The following is a 12,616-nucleotide window of genomic DNA, read 5'->3' as shown; positions in this document are numbered from 1 at the left end:
GAGGACATGGGCAGTATGGGGACATGGGCAGTATGGGGATATGTGGCAGTATGGGGACATGTGGCAGTATGGGGACATGTGGCAGTATGGGGATATGTGGCAGTATGGGGACATGGGCAGTATGGGGACATGTGCAGTATGGGGACATGTGCAGTATGGGGACATGTGGCAGTATGGGGACATGTGGCAGTATGGGGACATGTGCAGTATGGGGACATGGGGCAGTATGAGGACATGTGCAGTATGGGGACATGTGCAGTATCGGGACATGTGCAGTATGGGGACATAGGGCAGTATGGGGACATGTGGCAGTATGGGGACATGTGGCAGTATGGGGACATGTGGCAGTATGGGGACATGTGCAGTATGGGGACATGTGGCAGTATGAGGACATGTGCAGTAAGAGGACATGTGCAGTATGGGGACATGTGGCAGTTTGGGGACATGTGCAGTATGGGGACATGTGGCAGTGATAGGACATGTGGCAGTTTGGGGACATGTGCAGTATGGGGACATGGGCAGTATGGGGACATGTGCAGTATGGGGACATGTGCAGTATGGGGACATGTGGCAGTATGGGGACATGTGGCAGTATGGGGACATGTGCAGTATGGGGACATGGGGCAGTATGAGGACATGTGCAGTATGGGGACATGTGCAGTATGGGGACATGTGCAGTATGGGGACATAGGGCAGTATGGGGACATGTGGCAGTATGGGGACATGTGGCAGTATGGGGACATGTGCAGTATGGGGACATGTGCAGTATGGGGACATGTGGCAGTATGAGGACGTGCAGTAAGAGGACATGTGCAGTATGGGGACATGTGGCAGTTTGGGGACATGTGCAGTATGGGGACATGTGGCAGTATTAGGACATGTGGCAGTTTGGGGACATGTGCAGTATGGGGACATGTGCAGTATGGGGACATGAGGCAGTATGAGGACATGTGCAGTATGAGGACATGTGCAGTATGGGGACATGTGGCAGTATGGGGACATGTGCAGTATGGGGACATGTGCAGTATGAGGACATGTGCAGTATGGGGACATGTGCAGTATGGGGACATGTGCAGTATGGGGACATGTGGCAGTTTGGGGACATGTGCAGTATGGGGACATGTGGCAGTATTAGGACATGTGGCAGTTTGGGGACATGTGCAGTATGGGGACATGTGCAGTATGGGGACATGAGGCAGTATGAGGACATGTGCAGTATGAGGACATGTGCAGTATGGGGACATGTGGCAGTATGGGGACATGTGCAGTATGGGGACATGTGCAGTATGGGGACATGTGGCAGTATGAGGACATGTGCAGTATGGGGACATGTGCAGTATGGGGACATGTGCAGTATGGGGACATGTGGCAGTATGAGGACATGTGGCAGTATGGGGACATGTGCAGTATGGGGACATGGGGCAGTATGGGGACATGTGGCAGTTTGGGGACATGTGCAGTATGGGGACATGTGGCAGTATGGGGACATGTGCAGTATGGGGACATGGGGCAGTATGAGGACATGTGCAGTATGGGGACATGTGCAGTATGGGGACATGTGCAGTATGGGGACATAGGGCAGTATGGGGACATGTGGCAGTATGGGGACATGTGGCAGTATGGGGACATGTGGCAGTATGGGGACATGTGCAGTATGGGGACATGGGGCAGTATGAGGACATGTGCAGTATGGGGACATGTGCAGTATGGGGACATGTGCAGTATGGGGACATAGGGCAGTATGGGGACATGTGGCAGTATGGGGACATGGGGCAGTATGAGGACATGTGCAGTAAGAGGACATGTGCAGTATGGGGACATGTGGCAGTTTGGGGACATGTGCAGTATGGGGACATGTGGCAGTGATAGGACATGTGGCAGTTTGGGGACATGTGCAGTATGGGGACATGGGCAGTATGAGGACATGTGCAGTATGGGGACATGTGCAGTATGGGGACATGTGCAGTATGGGGACATGTGGCAGTATGGGGACATGTGCAGTATGGGGACATGGGGCAGTATGAGGACATGTGCAGTATGGGGACATGTGCAGTATGGGGACATGTGCAGTATGGGGACATAGGGCAGTATGGGGACATGTGGCAGTATGGGGACATGTGGCAGTATGGGGACATGTGCAGTATGGGGACATGTGGCAGTATGAGGACATGTGCAGTAAGAGGACATGTGCAGTATGGGGACATGTGCAGTATGGGGACATGTGCAGTATGGGGACATGTGGCAGTATGAGGACATGTGGCAGTATGGGGACATGTGCAGTATGGGGACATGGGGCAGTATGGGGACATGTGGCAGTTTGGGGACATGTGCAGTATGAGGACATGTGCAGTATGAGGACATGTGCAGTATGGGGACATGTGCAGTATGAGGACATGTGCAGTATGAGGACATGTGCAGTATGGGGACATGTGCAGTATGGGGACATGTGGCAGTATGGGGACATGTGCAGTATGGGGACATGTGGCAGTATGGGGACATGTGCAGTATGGGGACATGTGCAGTATGGGGACATGTGGCAGTATGAGGACATGTGCAGTATGGGGACATGTGCAGTATGAGGACATGTGGCAGTATGAGGACATGTGGCAGTATGGGCACATGTGCAGTATGGGGACATGTGCAGTATGAGGACATGTGGGAGTATGGGGACATGTGCAGTATGGGGACATGTGGCAGTATGGGGACATGTGCAGTATGGGGACATGTGCAGTATGGGGACATGTGGCAGTATGAGGACACGTGCAGTATGGGGACATGTGCAGTATGAGGACATGTGGCAGTATGAGGATATGTGCAGTTTGGGGACATGTGGCAGTATGGGGACATGTGCAGTATGGGGACATGTGGCAGTTTGGGGACATGTGGCAGTATGGGGACATGTGCAGTATGGGGACATGTGGCAGTATGGGGACATGTGCAGTATGGGGACATGTGGCAGTTTGGGGACATGTGGCAGTATGGGGACATGTGCAGTATGGGGACATGTGGCAGTTTGGGGACATGTGGCAGTATGGGGACATGTGCAGTATTGGGACATGTGCAGTATGAGGACATGTGGCAGTATGAGGACATGTGGCAGTTTGGGGACATGTGGCAGTATGGGGACATGGGCAGTATTGGGATATGTGGCAGTATGAGGACATGTGGCAGTATGGGGACATGTGCAGTATGGGGACATGGGGCAGTATTGGGATATGTGGCAGTATGAGGACATGTGCTCCTGCATCGGTACAGGATATGGGCACCTCTCCATGAACTCACTATACCCATATATACGCGTGCGTGCGTGCGTGCGTGTGTGTGTTATACATGTGTGTGTAAATGTTTAGATGTGAGTGAGTGTGTACATACGTGTATATGTGTGTATGTAGTATGTGCATGTAGCTGAACCTGTAACCCCTCAATGTCAGCGCCCTCCTCCCACCCTTCGTGCCCCCCACAACCTCCAGGAGCTCCTCCTTCGCCCTTGCTCCAGTCTGGACGGCGGTGGGTGCCAGTGTCGGTGCCCTGCAGCCCCCTATAGCCAGTGCCCCCCATGCCGAGCACGGGGCACTCACCGAATCTGGAGTCCGCACTTGCAGGCTGGAGAGGAAGAGCCGCCGAGAGGAGGAGGAGGAGAGCGGCGTGCAGGGAGCCCATCATGCCGAGGAGTAATAATCCATCAGCCTGGTAACATCAGCGGCATGGGGGCAGCAGGACGGCAGCGCTCAGTGCTCGGAGGATCAGCTCCAACACCCTGGACAGCGACCAGCACCGGCCCGCCCACCGCAAGACACATCCCCCGGCGGCTCACATGACCGGAGCCCGGCCTCTGTGGAGATGAATGGGCTGCCGCCTGCCCGCGCTCCACCGAGTCAATGGAGGATTGTGCGGGGGTCCGTGTATATGGGGGTCTCCTCCTCCAGCGGCGGTGGCAGCACATGTCCTCAGGGTGTATGTAATCTGTGTGCATTATATATCGGTGTGTGAGTATATAGGTGTGTATACAGTTGTAGCCAAAAGTATTGACACCCCTGCAATTCTGTCAGATAATACTCAGTTTCTTCCTGAAAATGATTGCAAACACAAATTCTTTGGTATTATCTTCATTTAATATGTCTTAAATGAAAAAAACACAAAAGAGAATGAAGCAAAAAGCAAAACATTGATCATTTCACACAAAACTCCAAAAATGGGCCAGACAAAAGTATTGACACCCTCAGCCTAAGGCTGTGTGCACAAGTTGCTGATTTTTCGCGTTTTTTTTCACGATAAAACCGCAAAAAAAGCATACATTATGCATCCCATCATTTAGAATGAATTCTGCAATTTTTGTGCACATGATGCATTTTTTTTCCTCGAAAAAAACGCATCGCGGTAAAAAACGCAGCATGTTCATTAATTTTGCAGATTTTTCGTGGATTTCCCACTATATTCTTGCAGATTTCTTGCAGAAAATTTCAGGATTTTCTCAGGAAATTTCAGCAAGAGATCCTGAACGTGTGCACATAGCCTAATACTTGGTTGCACAACCTTTAGCCAAAATAACTGCGACCAGCCGCTTCCGGTAACCATCAATGAGTTTCTTACAAAGCTCTGCTGGAATTTTAGACCATTGTTCTTTGGCAAACTGCTCCAGGTCCCTGATATTTGAAGGGTGCCTTCTTCAAACTGCCATTTTTAGATCTCTCCACAGGTGTTCTATGGGATTCAGGTCTGGACTCATTGCTGGCCACCTTAGAAGTCTAGATGAGAGAATCACTAAATGGGAACACACCAGATTATACCAAAAGATTGTATAGGGGATATGTATGCATATACACGTATAATAATATTATTAATAATTACGCCACCACGGTGATAACCACAAAGTGTAAAAAAAAGAGTGGAAACCACTCGAAAGAGAAAACCAAACAAGACTCCAAAAATGTATATAAATACAGAACAATTGATATATATAAATAAATCCTAGACAAAAATGTATAAAAAAAATGCCTTTATTTAATGATATTTGGCAAACAGTATACTACAGAAAAAACGTGCACATGTCTGAACAAGTACTCCAATATATATATATATATATATATTTATAGAAGGGCAAATTAAAAAAAATTTATAAATTAAAAATTCATCTGTAACCGGACCCAAGGATATATGGTTGTAAAAATAAATACATAGTAAAACTGCTGATCATATAAAAATATGTCACATAGACAAAAAAGGAAATTCTAATGTGAAAGCTAAAAAAATATTTAAAAAATATATATAAAAAATATATATAAATATATATTCAGTTGTAATATAACTAGTGTAATTAGTGACTTAAACAAGGAAAACAAGTGGAACACTGCTAATCAATATGAGAGTGTCGAAAAAAAAATATATATATGCTATATGCTATAATACCGCCATCACTCTAGATCCATGATAGATCAAGAAAGTGCAAAAGTGCTGATGTGAAAAAAAGATTACCTTAATTGTATACGGACAATTTTAAGGGGCAGTATACCTTGAGGGTCCGGGCTTTGGAGAAACACAGACACGTGCACACCCCGACGCACGTTTCAGATTGGAATCCTTCATCCCCTGACTCTGTATTTCTCCAAAGCCCGGACCCTCAAGGTATACTGCCCCTTAAAATTGTCCGTATACAATTAAGGTAATCTTTTTTTCACATCAGCACTTTTGCACTTTCTTGATCTATCATGGATCTAGAGTGATGGCGGTATTATAGCATATAGCATTTTTTTTTTCGCCACTCTCATATTGATTAGCAGTGTTCCACTTGTTTTCCTTGTTTTATTCACTAATTACACTAGTTATATTACAACTAAATATATTTTTTATATATTTTTTTTATATATTTTTTTTAATTTATATATTTTTTTAGCTTTCACATTAGAATTTCCTTTTTTGTCTATGTGACATATTTTTATATGATCAGCAGTTTTACTATGTATTTATTTATTTTTACAATCATATATCCTTGGGTCCGGTTACAGATGAATTTTTAATTTATATATTTTTTTCATTTGCCCTTCTATACATATATTATATATATATATTTTATTTGGAGTACTTGTTCAGACATGTGCACATGTTTTTCTGTAGTATACTGTTTGCCAAATATCATTAAATAAAGGCTTTTTTATACATTTTTGTCTAGGATTTATTTATATATATCAATTGTTCTGTATTTATATCCATTTTTTGAGTCTTCTTTGGTTTTCACCTTAGAAGTCTGCAGTGCTTTCTCTCAAACCATTTTCTAGTACTTTTTGAAGTGTGTTTTGGGTCATTGTCCTGCTGGAAGACCCATGACCTCTGAGGGAGACCCAGCTTTCTCGCACTGGGCCCTACATTATGCTGCAAAATTTGTTGGTAGTCTTCATACTGCATAATGCCATGCACACGGTCAAGAAGTCCAGTGCCAGAGGCAGCAAAGCAACCCCAAAACATCAGGGAACCTCCGCCATGTTTGACTGTAGGGACCGTGTTCTTTTCTTTGAATGCCTTTTTTTTCTCCTGTAAACTCTATGTTGTTGCCTTTGCCCAAAAAGCTCTACTTTTGTCTCATCTGACCAGAGAACATTCTTCCAAAACATTTTAGGCTTTTTCAGGTAAGTTTTGGCAAACTCCAGCCTGGCTTTTTTATGTCTTGGGGTAAGAAATGGGGTCTTCCTGGGTCTCCTACCATGCAGTCCCTTTTCATTCAGATGCCGACAGATAGTACGGGTTGACACTGTTGTACTCTCAGACTGCAGGGCAGCTTGATCTTGTTTGGATGTTAGTCAAGGTTCTTTATCCAACATCCACTCAATCTTGCGTTGAAATCTCTTTTCAATTTTTCTTTTCCGTCCACATCTAGGGAGGTTAGCCACAGTGCCATGGGCTATAAACTTCTTGATGACACTGTGCACGGTAGACACAGGAACATTCAGGTCTTTGGAGATGGACTTGTAGCCTTGAGATTGCTCATGCTTCCTCACAATTTGGTTCTTTGCTTGATTGCTGGGTCCTTTTATGATGGAGATATGATTATTATTTCATATGCACTATGCACTTTTTTTCTTGCATAGTTAACTATTACTTCTGGCCGGTATTTAGCCTATATATTGGTGATCTTTTGGATAGCTTCTCTCTCTAGGGCTTTTTGTGTGCCTTAGTCTATGATTAAATCCCTATTTAACTAGTCCGTCCTTAAGGAAATACATGTATATTCATATATATATATATATATATATATATATATATATATATATTTTTTTATATATATATATATATATATATATATATATATATAAATTTTAGTATTTTATTTATACTTTTTTGCTTCCAAGTACAGGCACAGTGTTGGTGCCATTGCCATATATATTTTAATAAAGGCATCGTTTATTTTCTACCTTTTGTCCTCATATTTCAGTATTTTCTATTTATTTCTTATCCTTGGTCCTTGGTTCTGTTTAGATTGGTGTTATTACCGTATATACTCGAGTATAAGCCGAGATTTTCAGCCCAAATTTTTGGGCTGAAAGTGCCCCTCTCGGCTTATACTCGAGTCACGGTGGGTGGCAGGGTCGGCGGGTGAGGGGGAGAGGGCGCTGAGGCATACTCACCTAGTCCTGGCGCTCCTGACGTTACCCCTGCCCGTCCCACGGTCCCCGGGTGCCGCAGCTCTTCCTGTCAGCGGTCACGTGGGACCGCTCATTAAACTCATGAATATGGACTCCACTCCCATAGGGGTGGAGCCACATTCATTCCTCTGAGCGGTGCCAGTGACCGCTGACAGGAAGAGCTGCGGCACCCGGGGACAGTGTGACAGGCAGGGGCAGCGTCAGGAGCGGCAGGACTAGGTGAGTATTATATTCACCTGTCCCCGTTCCAGCCGCCGGGCGCCGCTCCATCTTCCCGGCGCCGCTCCATCTTCCCGGCGTCTCTGCGCTCTGACTGTTCAGGTCAGAGGGCGCGATGACGCATATAGTGTGCGCTATAAAGGTACAGATGATTGGCCTCGGGGAGACCAAAACATCCAACACCGCGGAGACACCATCACGTGTTTCTCAACGCAGTGATTCCAGAACACTGCCCCCATCCCTTATGGGAAATATGCAGATGCATGTAAAGAAGCTGCGGAGACACCATCACGTGTTTCTCGACGCAAGCAGTGAATAGCCAGGCCTTTCCCCGGGAAGGAACAACCACGGGAAGGGCAGCATCCTATGAAGGAAAGCCACCTATGCCAAGCATGATATCCATCCACAGACAGCTGTTTCGGGGTTTTTGCCCCTCATCAGTGTGGAGTAGGAATCTGGCTATTAGGAGCAGTGCCTAGCATATAGTGTGCGCGGCGCCCTCTGCCTGATCAGTCAGAGCGGAGAGACGCCGGGACCGGACGCCGGAACGAGACGCCGGGAGCTACAATCAAGAGAGGTGAGTATGGCTTTTTTTATTATTATTATTATTATTATTGCAGCAGCAGAAATGGCACAGATTTATATGGAGCATCTATGGGGCAAAAATGAACGGTGCAGAGCACTATATGGCAGTTATGGGGCAATAATGAATGGTGCAGAGCACTATATGGCACAGTTATGGGGCAAAAATGAATGGTGCAGAGCACTATATGGCACAGTTATGGGGCAAGAATGAACGGTGCAGAGCACTATATGGCACAGCTATGGGGCAAGAAAGAACGGTGCAGAGCATTATATGGCACAGTTATGGGGCAAGAATGAACGGTGCAGAGCAATATATGGCACACCTTTCTATGGTACATCTATGAGGCAATAATGAACGGTGCAGAGCACTATATGGCACAGCTATGGGGCAATAATGAACGGTATGGAGCATCTATTTTTATTTTTGAAATTCACCGGTAGCTGCTGCATTTTCCACCCTAGGCTTATACTCGAGTCAATAAGTTTTCCCAGTTTTTTGTGACAAAATTAGGGGGGTCGGCTTATACTCGGGTCGGCTTATACTCGAGTACATACGGTATGGTATGCCCCCTTTTTCTTATATTTGTGTTTCTCCCACACCTTTTATACTTGACAAATGTAATATAATTTTATCAGTTCTCTGGTGTTTTGCTCCCTTTAATGCTTAGATCTTTCTTCGGAATTCATATCCTAGACGTATGCACACACATACTTCATGTATTTATACAATTACATAATTTATAACCTTGTGTACCTATGTGCATATATATTCATCTAGTCTCCTGCGACTCCTCATAATTTATGTAATTATATACTGTGTGTGCAAATCCTCTTATAACTCGTGAGGGGTCATATAAGAAGACATGTACTTTGCAGTTGAGCCCCTAATCTTTTAGGACCCTAGCAACACCTCTGGTCTGTAGTGTAGTGTGTGTTAATATATTCACCTACCACCGAGTTCTCTGGTATCTAGCGCCATTCACTCCTCTTCTGAGTGATGTCACAGCTCACCAGACCGGGTCACACTGAGCTCTATGTAACCCGGATGTGGCTTTAACACTGTAAGCCTATGGAGCGTCAGAACAAGGCCCCATAGGCTTGTATTATAAAAGAGACTTTTGGTCCACACCGAGAGCATAGAGTGAGCGATGACAGGCGATTCCGACAGCTAAATAGGAAAGGGTTATTTACAGTTAGAGCAGTCAGACTGTGGAATGCCCAACCACAAGAACTCGTAATGGCAGACGCTACAACAGCTTTTAAAAAGGGCTGGATGATTTTCTCAATACACATAACATTGTGGGTTAAATTTAATGTAGTGACAAAATGGTCAGAAGGCCACAGGTAGATGTTAGAAATCTTTCCGCACAGGTATTATTTATTACATGTATTTGTGCGCCATGATATTCCACAGAAAATTCCCTATCAGTATGTCTTTGGAGTGTGGGAGGAAACCGGAGTACCCGGAGGAAACCCACGCAAACACGGGGAGAACATACAAACTCCTTGCAGATGTTTTCCTCAGTGACATTTAAACCCAGGATCCCAGTGCTGCAAAGCAACAGTGCTAACCACTGAGCCACCGTGCTGCCCAAGTACAGCTTTGATGATGGACTTGCTGTACTTTCTTCAGGGCACTAGATGTATATGGTGCCCTAACGACAGATTGGAAAAATGCATCTTTTTCTGATACTGCGAGCAGCCCTAGATAATCCACGTCGGCAGGATGATATAATCCGGCGGAAGATGGAACCTATGAGAAGAGATATAAAACTAATGTAAGTAATGGGACTCCATATTAGAAGATACTGCTTTGGTGTCATTATGGCAGGACGGTAGAGAAATCTTATCTGTGCAGAGGAACAGGATCATTGTCAGTCATCATACCTGTGACAATCCCACCACTGACAGATAACATCTTCTCCACATGAATTATTCTCACTGGCCAACATCAAACAACATAGACCTCATTCACACTTACGTCTTCTAGGTTCTCGCTCTTCTACTCTTTTGGCATTTTGCTCTTCTACCAGTTTTATTGCAGACTTATTTTTCTTCTCAACTAGAAATTCATATAAAAAGTAAAAAAAACAAGTCAATGATCATTGTCAGTCATCATACATGTGGCAATCGTACCACTGGGAGTTAACATCTCCTCCTCGTGAATAATTCTCAATCGCCGACATCAAACAGCATAGACCTTATTGTCACACTTACCTCTGCTGGGTTCTGCCTCTGCTACTATTTCTGGGTCTTGATCTTCTCCCAGTTTTAATGCAGACGTCATTTTTGTCTCAACTGGAAATTCATGTAAAAAAGTAAGAAAAACAAGTCAATAATCATTGTCAGTCATAGATGTAAAATCCCACCATTGACATATAATATATCCTCCTCGTGAATTATTCTCTATCGCCGGGGCGTGGCCTGAGAGTCCATGTGAGCGGACGTGCGGCTGTGAGCTCCCGCCGCTGTATATTGTAAAATCCTGCAGAGCCGCTGCTGTTTGGTCCCTGCGGGGGCTTACTGGCTGCGGGGAGACTTGGAGAGGCCGGCGGTGCTGTTCGGTAGCGCTGGAACCGACGAACATGACCAGGAGACGGCAGAAGGACGCGGGAGCCGGGGATGCAGGCGCAATCCAAGATGGCGCCGACTTGAGGGAAAAGGCAGACAAGGAGAACGCCGCATGCAGAAAGCGCATGGAGGTAGCGGCAAAGCTCCAGCAGTTTGCGAGAGCGGAGGCCGCAGAGGAGGGAGCCGGAGCTGATACCAAAGAGGAGGAGGAGGAGGAGAGCCCAGCAGGAGAACATGAGGTACAACAGGGGAGAAAGGAGAGTAAAATGGCGGTGGCAGAAGGGGGACCCGAGGAAATGGCGCCAGAAGCTGAGCCTACCTTGAGGGACGTTTTTGCGCTGGTCTCTTCATGTAAACAATCTCTGACCATACAGATACAGGAGGTTAAGGGGGACACAGCCCAGATAAACGCAGCCATGCAGAAGATTGACAAACGTGTGGGGGAGGTAGAGGAGAGAGTGAGCACTGCAGAAGACCATATAGTGCAGCTGCAAAAAGCAGAGAAAAAGTTCACTCAAGCAATAGCTGAATTGGCTGCGAAAAATGAGGACCTTGAGAACAGGTCCAGAAGAAATAATATTCGCATAGTGGGCATCCCTGAAAAAGCTGAAGGGAGGAATCCAACGGAATATATTGAAAAATGGCTGTTAGAGACATTTGGAGATATGGCGCTAACAAAAGTGTTCGCGGTAGAAAGAGCGCATAGGGTCCCGCCGAAACCACCTGTCCCTGGAGCGAATCCCCGTACCATGCTCGCCAAAATTCTAAACTATAGAGACAGAGACATTATCCTGAGGAAGGCCAGAGACATGACGGATCTGACAGTTGAAGGTCAAAAGATTGCTATATACCCAGACTATTCTACTCTGGTGCAGAAACAACGGATGATGTTCACGGGTATCAAGAGACGGCTGAGGGAATTGGGTGTGCAGTATTCCATGATGTTCCCAGCAAGACTGAGGGTGGTGGCGTTTGATAAAATTCATTTTTTCCAGAAGCCGGAGGACGCTACCCAGTGGATCGATATTAATGCTAAAAAGCTTAAAGGAAAAGGAGACTGAAACTGTGGGAAGAGTCTGAAGTTGTTTACTTATCTGTCAGTTGGAAAAGAGTCATGTGATTGACAAGCCAAGGGGTATGGGGGGGGAAGAAGGGAGCTGGATTATATCCAGTTAAAGTTAAAGGGATGGTGTAATGGCTGCTGGGAAAGGGGGAGGAAGGGTTTGCGACATATTTTAAGTTTATGCAGACTTCTTGTGTGTGCAAATAATTCTAAGTTAAAATGTTTTGAGAACGTTATTTTTCAAAATGTCTGAAATCCTGTTATGTACAGTGGTGGGAGGAGGGTTGGGAAGGTAATGCCAAACGGAGTGTTCGCTATGGGCGATGATGCCCCACTCTTGGAAAGAGGTGGAATGGTTAGATGTGAGGGGGGAAGGGTGGGAGGGGGAGTTGGGAGGGGGGGGGGGGGAGGGTAGTTAGACAGCCTGAGCTCAAAATTGATGATACTTATAGTGAAGATGAGCCAAGTGATGGGGACCCGTTTTAAGATTTTGTGCTGGAATGTGAGAGGCCTAGGGGAGAAATCTAGACGTGCTGCGTGTTTG

General features: G+C 45.9%; 1 protein-coding gene across 1 annotated transcript in view; it reads right to left on the bottom strand.

The window, feature by feature from the left end:
- PTPRN2 (protein tyrosine phosphatase receptor type N2) overlaps positions 1 to 3,877 on the bottom strand; it is a 1,178,570-nt gene extending 1,174,693 nt beyond the window's left edge. Inside the window, exon 1 of the mRNA XM_069729718.1 lies at positions 3,579 to 3,877. Within this exon, the coding sequence (XP_069585819.1) occupies positions 3,579 to 3,663 (85 nt within the window). The 5' untranslated portion in view covers positions 3,664 to 3,877. The remainder of the gene's footprint in view (positions 1 to 3,578) is intronic.
- Between the last annotated feature and the right edge of the window lie 8,739 nt (positions 3,878 to 12,616).

Source organism: Ranitomeya imitator, chromosome 6, assembly GCF_032444005.1.
Source record: "Ranitomeya imitator isolate aRanImi1 chromosome 6, aRanImi1.pri, whole genome shotgun sequence".
NCBI lineage: Eukaryota > Metazoa > Chordata > Amphibia > Anura > Dendrobatidae > Ranitomeya > Ranitomeya imitator.
Note: the sequence above shows the minus strand (reverse complement) of the source record. Positions and strands in the feature narration are given on the sequence as shown.